Source organism: Equus asinus, chromosome 20, assembly GCF_041296235.1.
Source record: "Equus asinus isolate D_3611 breed Donkey chromosome 20, EquAss-T2T_v2, whole genome shotgun sequence".
Taxonomy (NCBI): Eukaryota; Metazoa; Chordata; class Mammalia; order Perissodactyla; family Equidae; genus Equus; species Equus asinus.
Window position 1 is genome coordinate 12279876 of NC_091809.1, and position 26629 is coordinate 12306504.

General features: G+C 62.2%; 1 protein-coding gene across 14 annotated transcripts; it reads left to right on the forward strand.

Moving 5' to 3' along the window:
* Positions 1-1029: 1029 nt before the first annotated feature.
* On the forward strand, positions 1030-24090 carry DAZAP1 (DAZ associated protein 1). 14 transcript variants are annotated; one of them, XM_044753672.2, is made up of 12 exons: positions 1030-1253; positions 7955-7995; positions 8635-8801; positions 9102-9167; positions 11255-11365; positions 12671-12719; positions 15584-15666; positions 18361-18514; positions 20157-20186; positions 20285-20425; positions 21272-21448; positions 23158-24090. In XM_044753672.2, the coding sequence occupies exons 1-12, from the start codon at positions 1225-1227 to the stop codon at positions 23331-23333; spliced, it is 1224 nt and encodes a 407-aa protein (XP_044609607.1). In that variant the 5' UTR covers positions 1030-1224; the 3' UTR covers positions 23334-24090. The 14 variants fall into 14 exon arrangements, with proteins under 14 accessions (XP_044609607.1, XP_044609608.1, XP_044609613.1 ...); XM_044753673.2 differs by having other exon boundaries at positions 1035-1253; positions 23161-24090; XM_044753678.2 differs by having other exon boundaries at positions 1051-1253; positions 21272-21439; positions 23161-24090.
* Positions 24091-26629: the final 2539 nt, after the last annotated feature.

Sequence of the window (26629 nt, forward strand, 5' to 3'; positions counted from 1 at the left end):
TAATGGGGAGCCAGCCCCCCACCAAAGTGTTACGTGCTTTGCACACTGTGAAGTGGGCAAGGCCAGGTGCACTTTACATGTTGTCTTCTGTCCCTCCTTCCTTCATTCCTGACATTCGTGTGATTGTCGCATGACGAATAAATTATCAAGAGGCAGAGAGAGCGAGTGAGGGAGTCACCCGTCAACTACACGGGTCAGCTGTTTCTTATCGTCCGTGTAGACCTGAGTTTCTCCTCCTGTGTTGACACATCGGGTAGATAATTCTTTGTCGTGGTGGTGGGGGGGGCTGTCCTGCGCGCTGCAGGACGTTTAGCCGCATCCCTGGCCTCCACCCGCTAGATGCCACTAGCACTCCCCCAGTGGTGACAACCGAAGCGCATCTGCAGGCATCGCCCAGTGTCCCCTGGGGAGTGGACAATTGAGGGCAGGGACAATACTAGGCGCGTGATAGGGGTTCAGGATGTTTTCCAACCGCTGAACTTGATTCCCATGCCTCCCGAGTGACCTTGGGCAGGTGACTAGCCACTCTGACCCTCGGTCTCTTCTTCGGGGAGGCGGGGGACAACGGGAGCAGCCGAGGCGCAGGAGGGGAGCGCGGCGCCAACGCCTGGCGTGGTCCCCGCGGGCTGAGGGCGTGGCCTCCGCCCACCGCCGACCCCACGCGCCCCCGCCGCTCCCCGCTCGCGATCAAACAAGGAAGCCGCAGCCGCGCCAGCGCCCCGCCGTGCCTAGCCCGGAGCGCCCGGCCGTGCGCGGGCGCGCACGCACGCACCCCCCCACACACACGCACGCACGCCCGCGCACGCACGTGGCTCGGCCCGCGCGCTCCCCTCCGCGGGGCAGGGCCGGCGCCTCCGCGCGGGACTCCACTTCCCAGAGTACCCCGCGGCGCCGCCGAGGAGGAAGGCCGCCGCGCGACGGCCCAGCTGCGGCGGCGCGGTCCCCGCCGCACGCCGGCACGCAGCGCGCACGCCGGCGCTGACGCAGGCGCACCCCTGGCCCCGCCCCCGGAGGCCCCGTGCGGGAGCGCGCGCGGGCGTGCGCAGGGCGGCGGCGCGGGCGCGCGGGCGCGCGGTGACCGTTGGGCTGAGGGGAGGAGGCAGCGCGGCCGCCGCCGTTGCGCAGATCCGGGCCGCGGCTGAGGGGAGGGCGCCGGGGCCAGTGACCTTCCGGAGGCGGGAGCGAGCCAGGGGGCCCGGGACGCCGAGCGCCGCCGCCGCCGCCATGAACAACTCGGGCGCCGACGAGATCGGGTGAGGACGCCCGGGCCGCGCCGCCGCCTCGGCCGGACCCGCCCAGATCCGCCGCCGGTCAAGGTCACGCCGCGGGGTCGGCGGCCGCGGGCCGGGGGGGGGGCCGGGGGCCCCTGCTGCTTCCTGGCCCGTGGGACCCCGCACGGGAGGCCGCGGGGGCCGGGGGGCCCCGAGTGTGCTGCTGGAGGACCCCGAGCGGGAGCCTGGGGGGTCCAGTGGTCCCGAGTGTGGTGCTGTGGGACCACGCACGCGAGCCTGGGGGGTCCCGGGGGCCCCCACTGCTTCCTGGACGGGGAGACCCCGCGCGGGAGTTTAAGGGAGTCCCGGGGGGTCCTGAGTGTGCTGCTGGGGGATCCCGAACAGGAATCTGGGGGTCTGGGGCGCTCTGGGCGCCCCCACCTCTGCATTTCCCACTGGGGTCCCCAAACGGGAATCTGGGGGGGTTCGAGGGCCCCCCATTGCTTCCTGGCCGGGGGAACCCCGCGCAGGAGTTTAAGGGAGTCCCGGGGGCTCCTGAGTGTGGCGCTGGGGGACCCCGAACGGGAAGCTGGGGGTCTGGGGCGCTCTGGGCGCCCCCACCTCTGGATTTCCCGCTGGGGGACCCCAAACCGGAATCGGGGGAGTCCGAGGGCCCTCGGCTGCCTCCTCGCCGCGGGGACCCCTAGTTGCAGCCTTGGAGGGTTCAGGGGGCCCCGCCGTCGCTGCGCCAGTTTCCCAGTGGGGGGCCCCAAACAGGAACCTGGGGGGTCCTGGGTGTCCCCGCACCCTCCCCTTCGGAGGGGGGCCCCGAACGGCGCTCAGGGGCGTTCGGGGCGCCCCGGCTGCCTCCCGCACCCGCGTTTCTCCTCGGAGATCCCCCTAACAGGAGTGGGGGGCGGCCGGCGCGCCCCCAGCCCGCGCACGGCCCAGCGGTCGGCGCACGTGGCGGCTCGGCCCGCGGGTTTCGGTTCGGCCGCCGCCCGCCTGCTCCCGCCGGGACGCGGCGCCCTGGTTCCCGCCCCTCCCCGCCAAGCGGAGGGCGAGGCCGCCGGGGCGCCTGACTGCCGCCCGCTTCGACGGGGGGCGCCGGCCCGAGCCCCGCGTGCGGGACCCTGCGGGGAGGCCGGGCCGGGGCCTGCAGAGCCCGAGCCCGCCCGGGCTGCCCGCGCCTCCCCGCGCCGTGCCGGCCGCCGCGCCCGGGTCTTAGTGCGGGGCCGTCCTCGCTCGCACCTAGAGCTCGCTGCCCGGAAGCGCTGCCCGCCGCGCTGTGCGAGGAGCCGCGCTTCCGGCCGGCGCGGGGGGCGGGACGCCCGGGCCGCCTGCTGGGCGAGCGCCGGTGCTCCGCGCACGTGACCGCGGCTGGGCCGCCCGGCTTCCTGTGACTCGGCGGCTCCGCTGTGCTCAGGTGCGCCGCGGGCCCGGGCCCCGCGCGTGGGGCCGGGTGAGGCTCGGGCGGGGGCGCTGCGCCCGGGCTCCCCCCACCGTGGTGGCCGAGACCCCTGATTTTAACGCTTCTGTTGTCCTGACGATCGCAGTCCGCCGGAGCGGGGGCAGCGGGGTGCCGGAGCCGCGGGGTCCCTGGTGGCCCGTGGCCGATGCGGGGGCGGACGTGCTCCCTGCGCTGCGGCGGCTGTGGGATGTCAGCCCGGAGTGGCCCCCGCGCCCGCTGGGGTCTCCCTGGGGCCCCCGCGCCCGGCCCCCTGAGAGGGCTGCCCCCTGGGGCAGAGGGACACAGGCGGCGGGGCATCCTGTGCCACCTGCTGCTGTTCCACCTCCGGGCGTGGAGTTGGACGGAGGTGTGTGGAGGGTCCCCTGTGGCACACACGCTTCTGTCTGCGCGGCCTGGGACCTGGGAAGGGGCCCGCCTGGCGTTCTCGAGAGGGGAGCCGGGCAGCACCGGGGTCACGCTGCTCAGAGCACCTCCTGGGGCCAGCAGTCCCACAGCCCTGATCCCTGCCGATGACGGCACTTCGAGGCCGCGGGGCTGTTCCTGGCGCTTTCAGGCGAGGCCTGGGCCAAGGGCAGGCGCGTGGTCCTTCGTGGTCCTGGGTTTTCTGGACTGGCTCCTGGCGGAGGCTTTGGAGGCAGACACCCCTGAGTGGAGCCCTGGGTGGGCCTGGAAGGACGGTGCCTGGGGGCCGAGGAAGAGGACTGCCCTGATTAAACGCCTGTTGTGCCAAGCGCCCAGCGAGGCGAGAGCGGTTGTTTGGCTCAGAGAGGTCGTGGTTTGCGGGGCTGCTGCTTGTGCTGGTGTGGAGACGCTCCTCTCGGGCTCTTGTGTTGCGTCGTAGAGCTGTCCTGGGGCGGGGTCTCCCCCTTGGCACTGCAGACGTTCCGAGGCCGTCACTCAGATCCACTTGATGTCAGGAGCACCCCTACTTGTGACAATCACAGGTGTCACCAGACATCACCCAGTGTTCTCTGGGGAAGGACCACCCCAGTGAGCCCCCTGTCTGGGAACATCTGCTCCTTTCGGCCTGGTTCCTGGTGCGTCCCTGCTGCTTACTCTCGGTCAAGGGCGTGTCTCCAGTGGGGGGCTGGCTCGACACCTGTGGAGTTGCCTGTGACGTTGGCAGGTGCTCTGGTCGGCCTCCCTCTGGCCTTGAGCAGGTGCCGGGCCCACCACAGGCAGAAGCCCACCCAGAGGAGCGTGCTGCTGCCACCCTGGGCTGGAGGCCCTGCTGTGAGCCGGGCTCCAACCCTTCCCTGGGCAGGGCCCACTGAGGCTTCGAAGGGGCAGGGGACTTGCCCAGGGTCACCCTCGGGAGTGGACGAGCCCAAGCTAGGCATCCATGCTCCTGGTGGCCGGCTCAGGCTCAGAGGCAGTCGTGTCCACTGTCCCCGTCATGGAGGTGAGTCCCATGCCCCAAGGGCTGCCTCTGGGACTTCGTGTCTGTTGCAGTGGAAGGGCCTGGAGTGAGCTGGTTCCTGGGCCAGGGCTGCCTCCCTCCTTGCAGGGAATCGAGGACGTACTTAGAGGGACCAGGTCCCAGTGTGCCCCTGCGCCCTGACCGCAGAGGCAGGCGCTGCCAAACAGGCTCTGTCCGGGCCGCTTGCTGGACAAGCATGTTTGGTCCCGGGTCCCCTGCTTCCTGCCCATGTGAGCATCGCTCGCCCTTCCGCTCACTGTCTTTCTGGGGGCCGCCTCGCCAGGGGGCACTTTCCAAAGCCTGGTGGCATGCTGCCAGGGCCAGAGGAAGCCACTGAAGACTTAGTTCCTGGCATCAGGACCATGCGGTTGCCCTAAAGCACACACAGTGAGAGCAGGGTGGTCATCCAAAGACAGGTTTCAGCTCCAGCAGCGAGAAGACGGGGACTTTTTAAATTTTTTTTTTTAAAGATTGGTACCTGAGCTAACGTCTGTTGTCAGTCTTCTTGTTTGTTCTCTTTCTTGTTCTCCCCAGAGCCCCCCAGTACCTAGTTGTATATCTTAGTTGTGGGTCCTTCTGGCTCTGCTATGTGGGACGCCGCCTCAGCATGGCCTGATGAGCAGTGCCACGTCCGTGCTAAACCCCAGGCCACTGAAGTGGAGTACAAACCCAGCCACTTGGCCCCGGGGCCGCTCCAGACGGTGACTGTTAACCAGAGACTGGTGCCTGTGTCGCCACTGCAGAGCCCCTTCCAGGAGGAAGTCACTGGCACCTGCTGTCGAGGTTGTGACCCTGGGAGCGAGCGTGCTGATCACAGACGGTCTCTGTTGGGTCCCCCAGTGGTGGCATTGCCTGTCTTCCCCTTCGGAATCTGACTTAGTTACCAGGGAGGGCCTGATAGAGCCAGGAGGTCCCCCTGACTTCCAGCTTCGGCTGAGTCATGACTCCTACCCGTCAGAGCAGGGAGGGGCTGGAGAGGGAAGCCACGCGGTTAGCTGACCCCCCCAATCTGCACGTGCCACATGTGCACACCCGTTGACAGCCGAGCCCACACTCGGGTGCCAAGGCAGTCTGTCCGGGCCGCCCCTGGTCGGCCGGCAGTGGGACAGGGCCGCGAGGCTCCTGCTGCTGGGGTGGCGGTGGAGCCGTGTCTGGCTCGTCCTGCTGACGGCCCGTAGTCCCAGCGTTGCCGGGATGCTTCATTTCTCATGCCTACTGGGGTTGGCACTCAGGACCCTTATTATTTTTTTGAGTAAAAAGCTTAAAGCTTAGAGGTTAAGGCTTTGTGCTGGAGATGGTCTCTGCCACCACGAGTCAGTGGGGCCTCCTGGGACCCTCTGGAACCTTCCATCTGCAGACTGGGGGGAGTATGCTATTGGGGCAGGACGAAGGGAAGTGGAAGCCGTCAAGTCCCAGCCCAGCCCTGGCATGGAGCTGCAAGCTCCTCCCTCTGAGTAAACAGGTTGTGTCACAGAAGAGGGACCTCTTGCTCTGTGTCTCAGATGTCCTACGGGTGAGACTGTTGTTCCAGAAGGAACTTCGATCCTGCCAGTTCCTCAGTAGTGAGCATTTTTCATAACTTATATTTGGTATAACTTCAGACTTAAGAAATTACAAGAATCGTAATGAAAGTCTCCACGTACCCTTTCCCCAGCCAGACTCCCCAGTGGCTTACGCTTTGCCCTGTCTGTGTGCGTCCCCCCAAGCTTGTGAAGTGTTCGAGAGTGTGTGGGCCGGACCAGATCCCCTTCGTGGAGACGCTCGCTGTGCGCTGTTTTCTGAGAACAGGACTTCTGTTCCCTGAACGAGCAGAGCTCGGCGACAGGACCTCGGGGAGCGTGGGGTCGATGCCACATTCTTATCTAGTCGAGGGGCAGGTTCCAGGTTTGTCAATTGCGCGGGCGATGACATTTCTGCTCTTCTCCCCTTAATGCCTAATTTTGGAACTTAAGTGAGGGCTGCGGCCTGGACTGGTCAGACGAGTTCCTCCCTCGGCCGTGCGGAGCCTGCGCTGCTGGGGGCCGCCCGCTCGTGGCCTTTCTGTTTTGGTTGGACACGGGGCTCAGTAGAGGCTGGTGTTTCTCTGTGTCAGTTGCATCTTGTGTTTTGGGAAAGCTTGAGGTCTCTTTTTCCTGCACAAAGCTGCTTTTCCACAGCAAACCCTTGTTTGTTCCTCTGCTGAAAGACCTCCAGCTGGCCTCGCAGCCTCCAGTCCCCTGCCTCGCTGTGCCCCTACTGGGTGCCCTGTGCCAGCTGGGGACAACAGGGGGGCCGGAGTCACAGCATGCTCTGGGCCGAGCCTGGGAGGGCCCCTGGGGAGTGGGGCACGGATGCAGGAGGAGGCCTGGCCTGGTTCCGGAGGGCTGCGCGGGAGACACGATGCTGCGTTGATGAGGCCTGAGCGCGGCCTCCTGCTCCTGTCTGGTCAGTGCGCTTCCCCGACCCTCGTCCTTGCAGAGCTGCCTGCAGGCCCGGGAGGCACAGCCGTGGCTCACGCTCCCGTCCAAGGCCCCTGCTTGGCCCTCCCCACCGGGACGCCTGGTGGCCTGCTTGTGTGCCGTTGACACTTTGAGGACGTCAAGTGGGTCCCTGTTTGGTGGCAGGGACACTCACTCGCACACTGAATTGCTCCCTTAGGGAAAGAACAGTGTGAGACGGAGCCCTGACATTTTCCAGGGGCTGGCGCCCTGAGGCTTGAGTCGCTGTCAGAGCAGAGGCGATGGCTGTGCTGGTGGCCACATGGGGCCTGTCCTGGGGCGGAAGCCCGGGCACCCTGTCTAGTGGTCTCTTGGTTGCCCAGGGGGCGGGCGTGCGGCGGGCTGCAGGGCCGTCTGTCTTCACGCCAAGTGTGGCGTGGCCGGCTGTGATTTCGGGGACTGAGCCTGGGCCATGCACTGGCCCTCTGAAGACCCGCCAGTGAGCGCTGAGGTCCAGCTCCGAGGGGGACGGCGGTTGTGTCCTCTTTTCCTGGGGAAGCAGGTGGGACGGAGAGCTGTCCCACTACTGCTGGAGGCTCCCGCCCGTCTCCTTTGTCGTACCTGCCTCCACACCTTCAGGAGACCTGAATGATGCCCAAGGGCGCGTGTGTCTCAGCCATGCTGAGAGCCACACAATGAGCACAGTCCCTGCTGGGGATGGGACAGCCACGGCACGCAGGCACATGCAGGTCCAGCTGGCCCAAGGGCGGGACACCGCGTGCGGGGGGAGGTGGACGCTGCCCGGCCCACGCTTGTTCGGCCGTTGGGAGAGCCTGCCCAGGGTGTGTGTGGACACGAGGCGCATAGGCTGCAGGGACGGCAGTGGGATTCCTCTTGAAAGCTCTAGTGTGTCTGCCCAAAAGGACAGCCCAGGTGGCCCTGGGTGGGGATGTGGGCCGGGGCTCCAGTGCTGAGCTCCCGGGACCTTCCCAATGACATGTGGGTCCTTACCCAGAACCACATGGGGAATCTGAGGCTTTGTCTGGGAGCCCGGCCCCGCTGCCTTGCTGGTGACCGGTGGTCATCTGAGATCCCGCCTCTCGATCCCATGTCTGCTGGAGCAGTTAGGGACGCCCCCCGCTCCGAAGCCGCCGGGGGTTGGGGCTCCTTTTCTTCCTTGGTCGTGGTCAGCGTGCACACGGCGTTACAAAGCTCTCTCCCCCCGTGGTGGGAAGTCTGGGAGTCGTTTTCACCTCTGCAGCCGATGAGGCTGAGCGCGGCCGAGGCCACCACACGCCATTGCCGTGGCCTCGGTGTGATTCAGTACGTTGGCACGAGCTCCCTCCGTGGCGTGGGTTCCACCGTGGGCCGGGTATGGGCAGCGTCTTTAAGGCAGAGCCGTGCTGACCCTCGGTGTTTTCTCCTTGGATCACAGGAAGCTCTTCGTGGGCGGCCTGGACTGGAGCACCACCCAAGGTAGGTGTGGGTGGCCGGCGCCCTTGCTCTTGCACTCGTGTGAACCTGTCTCTGGCTAGTACCTTGGGTTTCCTCTAGTTCTTGATTTCTGGGTGGGGGGCGTTTGATTGGGAGTCAGCTGGGGGCAGAGAGGAGCTGATCATTGGCTCTGAGACTTCATTTTGTCCTGGTGCCTCACGTCAGAGCTAGGGGAGAGCTGGGGGGCAGGTCTGCAGTCCCGGCCCAGGTGGCTCTGGAGGCAGGAGGGCTGTTGCCAGGCGGTCGCCGTGCTCAGACTCAGTAGAGGAAGCTTGTAATCAAGTGGCATTCGAAGTCGTCACTTTGCCTTCCCTTCAGCTTCCTGTCCTGGGCGCCTGCTGCCGCTGCTGGGGGCAGCCGCAGCCTTTCCAACTCGTGGGAAGATGTGGTGCAGCTGTGTGGTGTGGGGCCCTCCTTCTCCGCGCCTCCCCTCTTCTGTACCCTCTTCCACCTCCCCCTAAATTCATTGATTAGCCAGCTTAAAAGTTGGTAGTTCCACACTTTCCAGGTCAGCCTGATGAACCAGGAGTGCATGGGTGTGCATGTGTGTGCACGCCGGCTGGAACACCCTGCTCAACACTCTGGTGCGTGTGTTTGTGTTTCGTCCCGATCTCTGAGCAGAGACGCTGCGCAGCTACTTTTCTCAGTATGGAGAGGTTGTGGACTGTGTGATCATGAAAGACAAGACGACCAACCAGTCTCGAGGCTTCGGGTTTGTCAAATTTAAAGACCCAAACTGTGTGGGGACAGTGCTGGCCAGCAGACCACACACCCTGGACGGCCGCAATGTGAGTGTCCTTCCTTTGGCGGAGCTCTCCCTGTGTCTTGGCACTTGTCCCTCCTTCAGCTTCCCTCTGCCACTGAGCTTTGTTGGAAGTTTATGTGGCAAAATGTTTCCCCTGAGGTTGAGTGAAAAGGATTAAGGCTTTGCACTTAGACTGGCTGTCGGAATGGGAGACGGATTTGGGGTGAACTGACCCGGGGAGTGGGGCCTGGTTTGCTGGGCTACTGGCTGCTGTCAGTCGCACTTTGTTTTCTAGAGAAAATAGCCTCATATTCACAACTGGCTCTTTTGAAACTTCCTACAGATTGACCCAAAGCCATGTACACCTCGGGGGATGCAGCCGGAGAGGACACGGCCGAAAGAAGGCTGGGTAAGGGGCCAGGGCAGGGCGACCTCTGTGTGTCTGCAGCCACGGGGTAAAGGAAACACGTGCCTTTGATCTGGTGTTTTTCCTCATTAAGAGTGAGAGTGACAGAAGGGCTTCCAGTTTGACATTTGAGCAGCTGAGAATTTCTCACATTTATCCAATGCTGTAAGTTTTTTATCTGATAGCCAAGAAAGTTCCTATTAATCTGTCTTAAAATAAGTGGCAGCTCACACCGTTTGTCATCAAGAGCCTTCTATTTTGTTCTGGCTGACTCTGCCGGCCTGCCCGGGGGGCCAAGAGCAGCCTCGCTGAGTGTCAGAGCGCCTGCTCGTCCTCAGCTTTGAGGCTTCCACCTACCTGGCTCTGCCAGCTGCTCCAAGAGCCTGGCTGCTGGTTGCTCGAACAACTGAGTTCAAAATGCCCCGATGTGGGGCCGGCCCGGTGCTGCAGTTAAGCTCGCACGTTCCACTTCTTGGCGGCCCGGGGTTCGCCGGTTCAGATCCCGGGTGCGGACATGGCACTGCTTGGTAAGCCATGCTGTGGTAGGCATCCCACATATAAAGTAGAGGAAGACAGGCATGGATGTTAGCTCAGGGCTAGTCTTCCTCAGCAAAAAGAGGAGGATTGGCAGCAGATATTAGCTCAGGGCTAATCTTCATCAAAAAAAACAGCCAATGTGGTGACTCCTCGGGGTTCTCTGTGAGCCGTGCGTGGCCCCTGCTGCTTAGCCAGCTGGGGCAGACCTGTCCTCTGTCACCCCCAACCCTCGTCCCCACCAGTGGCTCTCAGAGAAAACCGTCACCCAGGAGGCTACCATCCATCCTTGAAAGGCCTGGACGGAGCTGGGCTGGAGGCTGCTTGGAGTCTGAGCGTGGCCTCACCGCCCCCCAGCACTTGTCCGGGTAGCAGGAGTATGGGCGGGAGCCTGGGAACCTGTATTGCTGGCAGGATCCCGGCTGCTTGTAGATGGGGCCTCAGAGCCTTGACACAGTCCTTGTTTTTCCAACTTTGTCTTGGGAAACTTAGCAGAAACAGAAAAATTGAGAGAAGAGTACAATGAACATGTGAAATCCCCCTCCTGGTTCACAGTTGTTCACGTTTTCCCACAGCTGCCATCCATCTTGGTCCGCGTCCACCGCTCCTGAGCTCTGGAGCGCCTCCTGAGAGCAGCTCCGCGAGCTGTGGCGGCCGCCCGGCCCGTGTGCACAGGCGCGGCAGGGTGCGGGGCCGGCTCACGGGCGCCTGCCTCGGCCGCCTTCCAGGCTGGCATCCGGGCAGGGCTCAGGTTCCCTTTGGTTGTCAGTGTCCTTGTCTCTGAGCAGCTTTATTCAGACAGAACAGGCGTATAGGAAACCCTGCACGTGTTGACCCATGTCAACCCCGGGTGCCCCGTGAAACCCTCGCTCACTCCCAAAGAGTGAGTCTCTGAGTCTGACGTCATTGGGACGTCTCAACCCATGAGCTCCTGGGAGAGAGAAACGGGTCTTAGGGATGGGGAAGGGGTGTGGGGAAGCTGTGCTGCAGGGGCAGGAGCCACGGTCCCCTCCACCTCTGCCCCCAGGTGACGAGCTTGGGGCGCGCGTTTCCCCCAGGTGTGAGGTCGTCCACAGAGAGAGGGACCAGGTCAGGGTAGGCGGCAGGCGAGGCAGGCGACTCCGGCGGCTCTTCACTTACTAAAGCTTCCCATAGTTGTCTTTCGTCACCAGCTTAGAAGCTAGCTCCTAAAAACCAGTGTCATCTTTGTCAGTTTTGATCGTTGGGGCCACTTTGTTTTTTCTTTCTTACCCTCCTAAAATCCTCAGTTTCACACTGAAGAGCTTTTAAGTCGTGTGGCTGTCGTAATTCAGAATAATTGAACACAGGACCCACAGCGCGCTCTGCCAGCGTGGCTCCCTGTCTCCTCGGTCTCGTAGGAGAGCGGCAGAGGGTTCCTGTGGCCGCTGTCTGGGGTTCTCTTTGGACTTGCGGGACTTTTGGAGCATTTGGCCTGGCTTTTAGCTGCCTCTTACAGACACTCCGTCACACATGACCGTGAGGAGCGCTTGGAGGGATCCCCTCATGAACTAACCATGTTTTCCTTCTTGAAACAGCAGAAAGGCCCCAGGAGTGATAACAGTAAATCCAATAAGATATTTGTCGGTGGAATCCCTCACAATTGTGGTGAGACAGAGCTCAGGGAGTACTTCAAGAAGTTCGGAGTGGTGAGTGCTTCCCGCACCGGCAGCCCGGCCGCTCGGGGCGGGAGTGGCCAAGCCATGTGTCCACGGGAGGTGAAGCCTGGCAGGTGTCCTCTATTCCCCTGAGCCCAGCCCCAAAAGGAAACAAACCAAACCCTCTCCTGTCCCTTGATGGCCGTTTCCCACGTGGGAGAGCATTTACGGCTTTTCCAGGCAAATGTGCACTCGCCAGGCCGGCCTCCTGGAAGGCCCCTCGGGGTGGTTGTGACCATCACGCTGTAAAGCTCTAGACAGTGCTGGGGAGAAGCGGGGTTCGATCTGGCCGTGGGAACCACCTGCTGTCCCTCGATTGCAGGAGGGGGTGTCCTAGGCCAGGTCCGCCTGGACCTCGGGCTAATTAAGCCCACCCCCAGGACCGAGACAAGGTGCCCACTGGTGGTGGCTGGGCTTGCAGCAAGGTGGGCATGGCCAGGTGGGGTTACAGAGCGGAAGACCGTTCCTAGATCCAGGTCCCAGCGGTGCGCGCCCCCCCTCTGGGAGGGAGCTGGCCCGGGCCACACCACTGCTCTCCCCAGCACCTCGCTCCGTCCCCTCCCCCTCAGTGACGCAGACTTCTCCTCAGGCTGGTTTTGTTCCCTGGAAGAGGGTAAATCCTTGAGACTCTTCCGGGGGTTGTACAGGGAACTCGGTTGTAGTGGGGCCACAGAGGAGAAGATGGGGGCAGGGCGCAGGCGTGGAGGGCCGTGCCGGTTACCTGAAGCAAAGGCACGGGTGCCCCAGGTGCCTGCGGGGTCCCACCCTGCTCTTGCTGCAGCGTGTTTGTGCGGTGGTACCTGAGTGGGCCGGGGGTCGGGCCTGTGGTGAGGGGCGCTCGGGGCCAGGGTCCCAGGAGAAAGGAGTGCCAGCGCGGGGGGTGACGGGCACAAGGGCCGAGCTGAGTGCCGGGGCAGCAGGTTGGCGGGGATGCTGACGCACTAGGTTCTGGAGTGCGCGGCTAGGCCCCAGGGCTCTGGGCCATCCCATCCGGCGTCTGAGCCTCGCTTCCCTTATCGGTGAACGGAGGGGCACCCTGTGGCTGTCTGGCTCTCATCTCCTGCAGGAGCGCGTGGCCTGGCCCTGGTGTCCACACGCCTGCCCTGTGAGCGTGGGGGGCGGAGGGCGCGTGGGCTTCCGTGTGGCCTGAATCTCAGGCCTCCCAGCCCAGCAGGCCAGCCTTGCCTCGGGACGGCCTGGACCCCACAGATGCTGCCCAGCGCTCGCTTGGCTCAGGGTGGCTGCAGCCGGAGACGCCATGGCCCCCGGATCCTCGAACGCCCATCTCTCTTCCAGGTCACGGAAGTGGTCATGATCTACGACGCAGAGAAGCAGAGGCCTCGAGGTAAAAGAGATGGAGTTTGTCCTTGACCTTCCCCCTCAGATGGCAAACTATTTCACAATTAGGTGGTGGTTGTAGCGAGCATTGCCTCAGAAAAGGACGATTCGAGACAAACCATTAAAACGTAGCTCTCCTGTGCAGCTCCCCCTGCCCGGCTGTGCTTCCCAAGGTCAGGTGTCACCGGCTGTTTTTTTTGGCTTGTTCTTTTGAAGTTTTTACAACTTGACACGAATTTCAACATGGTTTCTGTTTTCCAACGGGTGCTGCAAGATGGGTGGTCTTTTAAATGGTGAGCTTGCTCACTTACGACCGTCCCCGGCTGAGGCCGCGCCAGCGTAGTCAGTCCCCCGCAGTCGTCAGGCTAGGCCTGCCCCAGCCCGGCCCGAACTCAGGCTTCCCTGTGTCCGTCCTGTTCCCTGTCGGTGGGCAGGCGGCAGCGGATGAGGAGCTGCCTCAGCGCGTCCCCGCCAGGCTCCCCGAGCTGCCCACGCGTGCACGTCCAAATTGGTTTTCGGGCTGGCACTGCGGCATGCAGTTTCTGTGCCCTTTTTTGTGTGGCTGCTGCTGTTTGTCACCACCCTTTTTTCTTTTTGGCTCATCAGCCGCTTTTGGACCACCCGTGGGAGCTGATCTGCCAGCCTGGGCCCCACGAGGCCTCTGCCCGCATCGGGGCCCCCGCGCCGAGCTGGCGCCGCCCGCAGCATGCGCCCGCCATGCTGGAGAATAGTTTGCCATTTGAACGCCACCCTCCTCCATGATTAAGTGACGTATACTCTCACTTCATGTCGATTAAGCTGTTAAGTCTTAGTCTTAATCTTAATTTAGACATACACGCTTAGTGACGTACTTAAGTGTTTCATAGTCAAGTACAGTAATGTTAAGTAAGTTGTTCTCCTTTCTCTGTGAATTGTTTGTGATTAACGATCTCTCTAGATTTCTCCTCTCCAGGTGCTAAATTAGATCACACAGGTACAGGCCAGTCCCGCGGTCAGAGGAGGGAGCGGGCTTTGCTCCAGTGGGGTGTAAACGAAGTTTCAGTGTGTTTCTCTTCCACTTCCTCAGTGGTGATGTCGCCTCTTGACAGACAGACGCGTCCCTAGACGCCCGGCCCCGGGGCTCCTCCCCACGACTCACCGCCTCTTGCGCTCTCACGGACCACGCCAGCCCTGTGGTTTCAGACACGTGCACTTTGAGAAAACGTTCACTTTTTCACATGCCGTTCATCACCCATGTTGTGTCCACCATTTGCCTCCGATCTTGTGAAGCCACAGGCACAGGAATCCCAAGGCTGCTCTTAGGTTCCCCGGCTCGGCCCCCGAGGCCCGCCCCACTGCCTGCCGTCCTTGCCCGGGCCAGCCAGCAGGCCGGGCGGGCGGGAGGGCTGGTGGGAGAGCGCCTCAGGCTGGGCCCTTGGGCTTGCCTTCCCGCGTGGCTCACCGTCCTCGGCAGCGGGCTCCGAGAGTCCCCACGAGTCCCTGGGAGTGCCAGGCAAGCTGGGGGGGGAGCGATGCCAAGAGCAGCATTGGTCCGCGGGGTCCCAGGGAGCCACGCCTGCCTTCTCACCTCCCTGACTCTTGCTGCGGCTCCACCCCTCCCCCCTCTCGGTCGGGCTGAGGCCCTGCCCATGCCCCCAGCCCCCGCAGCTGGGCGCTGCCTCTGCTCCCCTCCCATGTCCCCGCTGCACGCTGCTCTCCTCGTGTGTGTGTTGCTGGTGTACTTCTGCGGCCGCCGTCCTGCTCCCTCTCACGCCACGTGCAGATTCCATGTGCGTGCAGAGGGAGCATGGCCAACGGCCCCTGAGTCCCCAGTGGTCCTTCCTGCTCCTCTGTCACCCCGAGTTCTGAGCCGCCTTCTCCTGTTTCCGTCCCCTCCTGCCGCGGGTTTGCCGGGCATCTTCCCCCACGGTCCCAACGACTGCAGCCTGGCGCCCCTCTTCATCAGCTTGAGAGGCCCCTACCCCCAGCTCCGTGCATCTGCCATGTGACGCTCTGTCGCCCTGCGCCCTCCACGCCCGTCTTCAGCCCGTTCTCGGCCCTTCTTTCCTCTTGGCCCTCCCCCTCGCCCATCTTTTGTTCTTCGGGGTCTTCTGGCAGCTGGCTGCCCGCGTGTCCCTTTGTGCTCAGAGCAGACGGGCCCCAGGGAGGCAGTAGACTGAGGACCAGACATGCCACGTTAGCTGGGCAGTCGCGCTCACCCAGACCAACCAAACTTCGTTTATACTGCCACTTTCTTGTGTTTGGGAAATGCTAAATTTTTTTCCCCTTTAAATTTCTCTCTAATGACATGGTGCCTCTTGCTCTTGCTGCTGACAGCAGAGTTTGACCTGCTGGAACCCGTTGTGGCCTGTATCTTTGTGTATTTATTTACTTAGCTACGTGCAGATAGACACCTGTAGACATACGTACGTTGCCTGGCCGGGACTCCTTGGGCTTACCCAACAGCGTTGGGCAAGCTTAGCGAGGCACTAACTGGGGTAGAGACGCGCTTCCGTGGAACGCGCTAGAGCGATAGGCGGCTCCTGTCAGCACTAGCTGCAGAGCGAACTGCTCGCCGAGGGGGAGAACCCTGGGTTTCAGAGAAGCGGAAGCGCACGCACGCACCCCCCACTGCGGCGGCCCTGCTTGCGGGCCCGCTGCCGCGTTGTACTTGCCAGGTCGGCGCTCGGGCCCTCCGGGCCACGCCCTGGGTGCTCCCGCGCCCCCTGGCCCGCCCAGGCGGCTTGCACGGACCCGCTGGGCCCGCAGCCTTGCACACCCGGCTTTGCTGAGACCCTCGGTCGATCCCTCGGCCCGTCCCTGATACTGTGCATCATCCTGTTTTGTGTCACAACACCCTGCTACCTTGATTCACTCTTCGTCGTTGGCTAGGTTTTGGATTTATTACTTTCGAGGACGAACAATCAGTGGACCAGGCTGTCAACATGCATTTTCACGACATCATGGGCAAAAAAGTGTGTAGTTGTAGTTTTATTTTACCTTAAGACCAAACCAAGTCTTAGGCAACCTAGGCATTTCACTGGAAATGGAAGTTCCTTAACAGGAGGGGCTGGGTGCGTCGTCCTGGGCGCCTCTGCTGGTCGGGGTCGGACCCGCGTCTGCAGAGCTGGGGTCGTCCTTCCCGAGGGACCCTGCACGCAGCTCGGCCTCTCGCCAGCTTGCCTCCTGGAGCCCCTTGCTTGGCTTGCCGGGGACAGGCGGGTGGGGTGGCCGAGGGCTGAGGGACATGTCCTGGGGGGGTCTGGTGGGCTGCCTCCAGTGACATCCCGGGTTGCCTCAGGCTTGGTTTCTGTGACCACTCCTTCAGATGTCTGTCTGTATCCGATTGTCTCACGCCGCCCCGCCATGCGATGGGCGGCGAACCTCTGAGAACAGGTTCCCTGTAAAACTGAGAAACGTAAACATCCTGAAGGATTGGTTTCTTAAATTGGGTCACTTACTGTGAACTCCGGTACCAACCACATGCTCTCGATAGTACTTAACTCCATGCAGTCAAGTGACCTCTGGTTGTTTCATCTTCATACTGTGTTGCTCTCGGAGGTAAACTGTCAGGAAGTGGCCCCAGCTCCCCATTTGCCCGGTCCCCGGGGGCTTTCTGAGAAGGCTCTAGAGTGCAGAGCCGTCGGGACCTCCTGAGTCAGCAAAGCTCGGGCTCTGCGTCCTTGCAGGATTCCTGTCTCTGCCCTTCTCGAACCCGCTCAGCACACCCTGGCACAGGCCACGGCTTTTCCTCGTTCCGGGTCAACACGCCCAGCCCTTCTGAGGACACAATGGCCGTTTTTGTCAATTAAGATATTGTGGAGGGCATCTGGCACCAGCAGTCCTGCCCCCGCCCACCGCCCCCATCCCACAGCCCTGCTCCCCGCAGCTTCCTAAGTGCAGTCGCGAGCGTGGCTGTTGTAGACTGGTGGCCCAGGACCTGCTGAGGCTGCATTGATTCCACTTGAACCTGACTGAGCAGGAGACACAAATCTCCTCCGACATGCAGTCACGCTTTTAGTTTAAGATTAGCCTGCAGATTTCAAGGAACACAAGTTCAAAGGAGTCTGCGTTCAACGTTTTAAGGTCCTGTGACATTGAAACTTGGAGGAAGCAAGGTTCCGCTCCAGGGGCAGGAGGCCGTGCTGAGCGCACAGGGCTGCCCGTCTCCAGGCGGCCGCCCCCGGGCTCGTAGGACACAGCCGTGCCAGTCTGCTCTGCACGAAGCAGAGCGGACACTGAGGTGGCCTCTCGGGTGGGGCTCGACTGCCCAAGGGCCGGTCCAGCCCTCAGCCCCCAGCCCCCAGCCCCCAGCCCCCACCCAGGCTCGCCTGCTCTGTCGCCGACCTTTGCTGGTGGCCGGACATGGCGTCCCGCAGTCTCGCAGAGCAGGGGGCTCAGCCCACTTGTGATTAAACCCAGAGCGCAGGGACTGCTCTGTGTTCCGATAGGAAGAGGGTAAAAGAATTTTTTTTTAAATGACAAGGGCTGCTTTGCTTTGTAAGCAGGAACCAAATTCCCTTAAGGAAAGTGTGGGAAGACTCATTAATTTGTGCTCTTTGAAACAGGTCCCTTGGTCCTGCTGTCGCATTGCCTTGGGCTAAGGGGGATTTTGTTCCCATCTTGGAGCGTCCTTGGGGCATCACGGAGATGGGGTCTCTGTCCCGCTTCCTGTTTGTTCTCTAACAGGAAGGGGTTTAAGGGAGAACTAAGACTGAGACCCCAAGGATGACTCCGAGTGGGGCCATTGTCTCTCTCTCCTCATTACAATGTATCATAAAAACAAGAAGAACTGAGGCTGCTCCGATGCGGAGGCAGCCCTGCCTGGAATCGGGGGTTTTTGTTGTCAGTCTGCCCATATTTTGAAGGCTGCGTGAGGGAGGAGCTCGAGGGCGGCCCCAGCGCTCGGCATCCGCAGGTGGTGGCCGCCGTCCCAGCCCCCAGCGCTGCGGCCCCGACCCCAGGCCAGGAGGGGGGTCCTGGGCTGCGACCGAACACAGTATGAAGATTGCTTACTGATTCAAATGTCCATTTTATTGCATGTTTGTTTACTTTTTTGTTAGATGTAATGTAAGATTCTCTTTATCACATCCATTCCCTCTGACATTATTTTGAGTTAATTGAGATTCCTTAAGCGTTAGCCTGGGGAAGGTAAGTCTTTATCTTCCATTAGACATTTTAAGAAAGCCTAAGCGAGCACCGTGTTTCTCAGGTATGCGCTGAGGGCGCGGGGCGGGCGGGCTGCTCCCGGCCGAGCTCCCGCCACGCGGGGCCGGAGGGCCGACCGAGGGCTGGGGTTGCCAGAGCCTGTGCTCTGTCCCGGGGTTACGGGGCCGGCGAAGGAGGGCGCTGCTGCTCTAACTGACCGAAGACCCTCGTGATGCACCCAGCGCGCCGAGGGTCCTCGCCCTCCGTTCCTGCTCGGCAGCGCACAGGGCTTCCTGTGCCTCACGCTTGCATCTGTTGTACCTGAGAAACATTTTTTAAACAAAAAAATTAAAAATTTTTAAGAAAAAAAGCTACTGGCCTAAATAAGGTTTATAGTTAAGTATTTAGTTTTAAGTCGTAATAAGATGCTAAGTGTAGTTGTAAGTTACTTGAGGGTGTGTCTGAAGGGAAGGGGTCTGGGATCCTCAGCGTCTCCCTAAACCCAAGCTCTGTTTGTCTAGGTGGAAGTTAAACGGGCCGAGCCTCGGGACAGCAAAAGCCAAGCGCCAGGGCAGCCAGGTGCCAGCCAGTGGGGCAGCCGCGTCGTGCCCAACGCCGCCAATGGCTGGGCAGGCCAGCCCCCGCCCACGTGGCAGCAAGGATACGGCCCTCAAGGTAAGGCTCGAGCGTCCTGGTCACACAGGCCTGGGCTGGGGTGGCTACTTCCTGCCGCCACCTGCACCCCTTCCTCTGGACTTAGCTCAGAGGCGGATGTGCTCACGGGGCAGTGGCGTGGTCTGTGCGGGATGCAGGAGGCAGACTCAGGGCTCCCTGCCTGGCCAGCCCGGAAGTCTCCTGCCCAGCAGGTTGGCGAGGGGCCTCCTGACGCACAGAGACGCATGCTCAGTCCAGGAGCCGGGCCTCGGGCCCCACGCCCCACACTGGACACTCAGAGCACCTGAACTTTCCAATGAGCCCCCAACTGTCCACCTGTCCAACTGTTGCTGTCAGTTTGTGGACAAGGAGGAGGACCGCAAGGCCCTCTCGGTCACGAGGTCCCCAGGTTCCGTGTCACTTGGTCCGTCTTGAGAGTTCCGTGCTTGGGCCGCAGCCGAGTTCCCCTGTCTGCAGGGAGGGCAACTGAGGCTCCCTGGGGCCGGAGAAGGGCACTCGGGTGCCTCGTGTGGCCACATGGTCCCTTTGCTGCCCCCGTGGCCTGGGGCTGTGCCAGGACGGTGCCTCTAGGGAAAGGTCAAGAGGACCTGGTGGATTTTGGAGTCTGTCACCGTCGCCTCCACTGAATGGTACCCGCAGCAGCCATGTCCGCCCCGACGGTGAGCGTGTGGCAGACAGCCCACAGTGCGGGTGGAGTCACAGCATGTGTGGCCCGGCCACCTCGGAGGCTCGGAGCAGACGCTTTTGGGACGAGTGGGGTTACCGCCCAGCCGGAAGGAGCTGCAGAGTCCTGTCCCTCGGGCCCTTTGGGCTGTCCCTGTTCCCGGGCTGCGGGCTACCCCAGCCGGGCTGTCAGATCCTGTGTGTGGGGTCAGCAGACAGGTTAAGGACACTTTGCTGGGAGGGTTGGGGTGCGCAGGGGCCCCAGGAGAGGATCCAAGAGGCTCCAACCCCTTTAGAAACCGAAGAAGGGACAGCATCCAGGGAGGGGCAGGAGACTAGGCAGGCCTGTCTGCACCCAGGGGCACCTGGTGTCCCCCCAGCGCCACCTGAGTCTGCAGAGCCATCTCCACACAGCTCGAGCCTTTTGCCCTGGTCTCCACAGTTGTCCTTTTAAAGATGAATGTTTTATCGCAAAATCCAACACGGCTGCAGGAAGCCCGTTAGTAAGAACAGACACCCTCGTATCCACCAGTGGGGGAATAGCTAGCGTGTGACCCGTGGCCTGGGCCTGCCGTCCAGCCTCCCAGCCGCTGTCCCCCACGTGCCTGAGTCCCTGATCTGCAGGTGCTCCCCCGAGCCCAGCCCTGCCGGCGGGCTCTGCCGGAGAGCCCGGGCGCCGGAGCGAGGGCTTCTCTCGGGAGCCTTCCCTGTGGAGGCAGGACATGGGGCCAGCCCTCGTCCCACACCTGGCCGTCTGAGCAGCCCTGGGGGTTGCCCTGTGCTCTTGAGACGCTGCAGGGGCACCTCTGGCATCCCCCTCAGGGCTGGGCTGTCCTACCTGTGCCCGCAGTGTGGCGGCACACAGCTTCTGTACGCGGGGCTCAGCCAGCGTGGTGGGCGGCTGTGGGGCGGGAGGCCAGGGCAGGCCCCAGTGTTTGCCGTTGAGCTGACATGGCACCCCCTCTGTTTCCCCATTTAGGGATGTGGGTGCCAGCAGGACAGGCCATCGGTAAGTCCTCGTATGTGGAAATCGGGGAGAGGAGAAAACCGGAGGGGTGCTGGGGCTGGGTGCTCTGTCTCCCCCTCACCCTGCATCCTCTGTTCCAGGTGGCTATGGACCACCCCCTGCGGGACGAGGAGCCCCCCCACCACCCCCGCCATTCACCTCGTACATCGTGTCCACTCCCCCCGGAGGGTTCCCCCCTCCTCAGGGCTTCCCACAGGGCTATGGCGCCCCCCCGCAGTTCAGTAAGTTCTGGGCCGGGGGGAAGGCTGGGGCCACGTGCACACGCACGGCTGTGGGCTGGGCCCCTTGTCAATGGGGGTGCACCGTGCGGGGGACGGGCCCTGTGGCTGTGACAGCGACGCCTCGTTCTTCCTCACGCTCACCCCTCCCGGCGGGGCACCCAGGCTGATCTCTGTCGTTCAGAATCAAGGGGCTGAGGGTGCAGACAGCTGGGGGTCAGTGCCACTGTCCTCTCCGCTCTGCCTCGTGACGCAAGCTCGGGGCGTCCCCCCGACACCTCAGTGTGAAGGGCGGGCCGCACACTGGCCACGTGGGTCTGGAATAGTGAAGCAGTGCCTTGCCTGGCCTGCTGTGGCTGCCAGGTGGTCACTGCAGCGTGTCATTCAACCAGTATAAAATGTCCCACGATCTCTTTTCCTCCTAAGTCCTCGGGATCCAGATGTGAGTTGCCCTCGGGCCACGCCACAGTGTGGCCCGGTCACATTTGTGGGCTCGGGCCACATGATGACTGTGTGGCCCTTTACAGGATAGTGTGCCCACTCCGGCCTAGACCACCTTGGGTTTTATTTTTAACAAGACGAGAGGTGGGCAGAAAGGGCCTCTGCCCCCGCGGACGGCGTGGGCGCGACCGCACCTGCCCTCTGGCGGCTCACTGTGATTTTTGTCTTCCCAGAGCGCACGGTTGTGCTGGGGTTTCGGTTGGGTTCTGTCCTTGTGATGGTGCAGTGACTCCGTCCGTGAGTCGCTCATTCTGGCCACCGGCGGTTGGCTCTCTTCCCGAGCCGGTCCCTTCCTCGGCGGGGCCACGCTGGCGAGCCCGTCTGTCCCTCTCTCCCATTCATTTGCAGGCTTTGGCTACGGGCCTCCACCTCCACCACCGGATCAGTTTGCCCCTCCGGGGGTCCCCCCTCCGCCTGCCACGCCAGGGGCAGCCCCCCTGGCCTTCCCGCCGCCTCCATCTCAGGCCGCCCCAGACATGAGCAAAGCGCCCACGGCCCAGCCTGACTTCCCCTACGGTCAGTACGGTGAGTGGCCGCCCTCGGGCCCTGCGCCTGGCCTGTCATGTCCTGCCTCCCTCCCTCTTAGAGGCCCCTGCCGTAGGGGGTGTTGGGGAACATTGACGTGACCCAGGGCCAGGCAACACACACAGCAGGCATGGGCATTGGGGTGTCGCCAGCGTGTGTGGTAGGAACACCTCGGTTACACAGCAGGTGGCCCCAGGCCTGTGGGTTTGGGGACCTGAGGCTGGTGCCAGCGGCTGTGGCCATTGTCATCTTGGTTTCCCAAGTGATCTCCGAGCGAGGGGCGGGTTCGCGGCTCTGGCCTGGGACAGGCGCTGGCTCGGGCACTGGCAGGGTGCTTCCCCCAAGGGGCTGCTCGAGCAGCAGCTGTTCCCAGGCCTGCGGCCTGAGGAGGGTGGTGCAGTGGGGGTCCTGGGGACGCCTCCACCCAGCTCAGCGGGGGCTTCCTGTCTGAGGGTTTCAGCCCTGAGTTTGCCGCCTGAGGCTTGCTGTTCCCGCTGCGTTGCTTGAACGGGGTTTCGCCTCAGACCATGGTGTCTGTAGGGTGCAGCCGTGCTTGGCTTCCGATGCCCCCGGCGCCCCACAGTGCACACTCTTGCTCCCTGGGGCCACCGTCTCTCTGCAGGTTCTCGCCCCCGCCCGGAGCAGCGTGGCGTGTGCGAGTGTGTCCCGTCCCGGCCACTCCTGCGCCGAGGCTGCCCTGGGGCTCACCTGGGCTCATCTCACCAGGCCCAGGTGCCTGTTCTCCAGGCCCGTCAGGCCGCAGGGCCCCACTTTGCTTACGCTCTTGTGGTCAGGCTGAGCCGTGGCACGGCCTGGCCTAGGCAGGTGGCCCCTCATTCACTGTCCCTACTCTGCTGGCACCCGGGTAGTGGACGTCACCGCCTCTGCCATCCCAGGCGGGGGTGGACCTGGTAGGTGAGGATCCCAGCCGGCCGTGGGCTCTGCTTCTACGAGGCAGCAAGCCTCGCTCCACCCCCACTCGCCACAGGGAGGCCAGGGTCCTGGGACCGGTCTTTGTCCAGAGTGTGTGGTCTGGGTGGACGAGGAGCCAGGAGGTGACCGCCCCCTTTCCCGAGGCACCTTTCATGCCCTCTGGGCCAGCAGCGCAGGCTCTGGGCCCTGGGTCGAGGAGGAAGCTGCCCGGCCCAGCCGATGCAAGTCCTTCAGACCAGCGCTTGGCATGTTGTCCCGGCCCCACCCCGAGCTGGTCAGCGTCACGGAAGCCTCTGGGTTGGGTCACCTCTGCAGGGAGGGCAGCGGCTATCTAGGGGTATTCTAGAGGGAGGCACAGGGCTGGTCTGACATGGTCTTGAGTCCTGAGAGCTGTGCCGGAGTCCCTGCTGCGTTCTGTTCCAGAACCTACTTCCTAGAAGCCCCTGATCCGCCAGGGCCAGCCACATCCTCTGTGACTCCAGGCTCAAAGGCCTCAGCCGCTCAGCCCTGCAGCCCGGGCACCCAGCCCCAAGGCTTTGGGAACGGGGAGGCGGGCTGAGGACATGCCGGACAGATGGGGGTCCGAGAGGGCTCAGAGCTGCCGCTGGTTCTGTGCGGAGACAGCTGTCCAGGCTCTTGCCGAGGGCGCAGGGTGGGCTCTCTGGAGATGAGCAGCCCCAGGGCCTCACCCCAGGCCTGGCCGCGGCCCCAGAGCGCCACACGGGAGCTGTCCCCACAGTCACTGTCACGCCCCGGCTCACGGACTCTTCCCTCAGCAGGTTACGGGCAGGACCTGGCCGGCTTCGGACAGGGCTTCTCAGACCCCAGCCAGCAGCCCCCGTCCTATGGGGGCCCCTCGGTGCCGGGCTCGGGGGGCCCCCCTGCCGGCGGAAGTGGCTTTGGACGCGGTCAGAACCACAACGTGCAAGGATTCCACCCCTACCGACGCTAGCCGGCCGGCCGGCCTCGAGGACGCGGGACGCTGAGACCCGGCATTCGGAACTTGTGAACTCGTGACAATCACAAACTTGGCGGAAAAATAGCGACTCAACCTGGGGGGCGGGGGGCGGGGAGAGAGGCTTTTGGAGGCGCTGTGGGTGTCTGGACTGAAGTTTTTAAATATATTTCTTTCTCTAACCCATCAGCACAATAAAAGAAACGTCACTGGTTCAACAACAGGGTTTAAAAAAATGTCTTCAGCTTTAATTCAAAACTTCAGGTTTCTTTTTCTTTCTTTTTTTGAAATTATTTTCCTGAGCCTTTTGTTTTACCGTATATTGTAAACTTTTATGTTAAAGAAAAAAATATACATTTACAAATTGTGAGATTTTTAAGAGAAATTTTCTACGATGTATACTGGCTTATTTTTTAATTTAAAACAGGGTTTCCGTCGGCACTGGTGGAAGTGGGGGCCGTTTTTAGTCCCCCACTCCTGGCTTTGAGGGTTGGGACTTGTGGGTCCAGAAACTCTGGGAGCTTAAAGAAGAATCTACTGAGTGTGTTTTGTTTTCTGTTTATTCCTTGCTTTTGTCGACTGACCTGCCTGGCAGTGTCTGCAGGTGCGCTGTCCGCCCCACGTCCACCCCGGGCATCGAGGACGAGGAGAGGCCTTGTCAGCCCATCTCGCGCGCACGTGGCTTCAGGGCGTCCCCACTGGCCAGTCTGACCCTGGTTTGAATAAAGAGAAGTGCGTTTGGATTAGAAACCCATGTGGTGTCCGTGTCTTCCCTCCCTGCTCGCTCACAGCCGTGCTCCCGCCTGCCTGGGGAGGCCCTGTGCGCCCATGGGGGGGCTCGGCATCCATGCGGGGCCTGCCTCAGCGGCTCTAGGGCTCCGGGGTTCAGTAGCCATCTGCGGACACTGAGGAAGAGGCATCTAGACAGATCTAGGGGGCACTGGCCAGGAGTCCCCCGCCCCTTGGGCAGGCCACTCACTTTTCTGTGAACTGGGCTGTTGACATGGGTGGTGTGGGCGTCGGGACAGCCAGGCCAGGGTGGGTAAGATGCAGTGTGGCGGCTGGAGCTCCTGGAGCTGGACACCTGGCGGCACTTGGGCCCAGCTGGTCACAGCTGCTCGAGAGGCAGGCCCGGGCTGGGAGTGGATCCGCTTGCCCCGACCCTTGGGCTAAAGTCCAAGCAAGGGTGGATCCCAGAGAAGATGGGGAGTGGGGGGCAGGAGGGGATGAGTTCTGATCCCACGGCGGCCACCCCCTCCTGCTGGACGCAAGTGGGCCTGGCCAGCAAAGCCCGTTGGCAGGGCCCTTCCACCCATAGGTGTTGTGGTCTCATACCCCGTGGTTTCTGTCCGTTTTCTTGACTCCCGCCAACCCCAGATGCCAGGGGCTTTGACACGCAGTGAGCCCCTGTTTGCAGCCCTGAGAAGGGAGGGAGTCGGAGCCAGTCTGTACACAGGACTTCCTTGGCACGGGTCGGGGACGGGCTCCCAATCCCCACGAGGCTGGGCCCAGGGAAACAGCTGTGACAAAATGGGTGAATCCTCACTCGTTCCAGTGTGTGTGGGTCTCCTGTGGCTGCTGTGACGAGTCACCAGAACTTGGTGGCTTAGAACAACACAGACTTATTGTCTCAGTCCTGGGGTCAGGAGTCCAACAGGGTCCCACGGGGCTAAATTCCACAGGAGGCCAGGGCGGGTCCCCCCGGAGGCCCCAGGGGAGGAGCGTGTCCCGCCTCCTCCAGCTTCCAGAGGCGCCGCGTCCTGGCTCGGGGCCCCTTCCTCCGTCCACACGGCTAGCAGCGCAGCGTCTCCATCTCGGCCTCTGACCCTCCCGCCTCCCTCTGCTCAGGACCCTGGGGTGACCCTGGGCCCTGGGAATCCAGGGTCACCCCCATCCCAGGGGCTTCGACTTAACCCATCTGCAGAATCCCCTCTGCCTTGTGAGGTGACAGCGTCTGCAGGTCCCGGGACCAGAACAGGGACGTCTTTGGGGGACATCATTCTGTCGTAAAGACCACATCAAGGTTGTAAAACATAAAAACAAACCAGAACTCATCATCCAAAACGTTCTGGAGGCCTCCAGTGTGCCAGGCTGAGATCAAGGGAGGAAGAAAACAGCCAGAAGCCCACGGCCCGCTCAGCTCGGAGAGCCAAGAAGAGGGGGCCTTCCCCGTGGTACCCAAAAGGCGCCTCGGAGACGGCATCCCGCCGTGCAGCCCTCACACAGGGAGGCGGCCCCTCTTTCCCGTCGTCCAGTTTCCTCTCAAGCTGCTGCCACCCGGGTTCCAGAAGAGCAGGGACAGGCCATCTCCCGGCCTCGGGATTTCCAGCTGCGTGGAGCTTCCTGGACCGCTGGCGCCACACCCCTCACACCCTGAGACACAGCCAGCAGCCCCAAGTCGCCCCAAACAGGGTGTTCATGCTCCCTGGGTGACAAGAGAGGGACGTCCCCCCCAGGTGAAGTTTAATTGGCTCTCCCTACCCCCCAGGATTGAGGGCTCAGCTTCCCATTCCCTCCAGGCCAGCCCCAGCTCCTCACAGAGCCGCTGGTCTAAGCCAGACCTCACCCAGCAGGCTGGCCCCTGAGGCCGGCAGGGGGCTGGAGGCTCGGTTGGCACCTGCCCTGAAGGGAAACTGAGGCACGATGGAGTCCGACGAGGGGGAGCCGCTGGCCTTTTGGTTCAGCAGCACCCACCTCATTCTGACCTCGAGGCCTTTGCACGCCTACTCCCTCTTCCAGGAACACGCCCTCCCTCCCAGCAGGGCTGGGGGCCTCCTCCAACCCCTGGCATTTACCGTTGTGACCGATCAGATCTACCTCCGCCGTTTCGCATTGTTTTCAATGTGCTGCGTGTCTTTCTCGTTCTTGTGCGACTCTGCTAATGCTTCCTTTTGTGTTAAATAAGTATTTCCTAGTGTTGCACTTTAATTCCTTTAATAATTTTTTTTAAACCATCTAGGGAATTTTTTTTTGAGGAAGATTAGCCCTGAGCTAACATCTGCTGCCAATCCGCCTCTGTTTTTTTTTTTTTTTTTTTTTTTTTTGCTGAGGAAGACTGGCCCTGAGCTCACATCCGTGATCATCTTCCTCTACTGTATAGGTGGGACGCCTACCACAGCATGGCTTGCCAAGCAGTGCCATGTCTACACCCGGGATCTGAACCAGCGAACCCCAGGCCGCCGAAGCAGAATGTGCACACTTAACCGCTGCGCCACCGGGCTGGCCCCTAATAATTTTTTTCATTATATTTTTTGTGATTTTTTTACAGAGTCCTCCATAGTTTACCATGTATG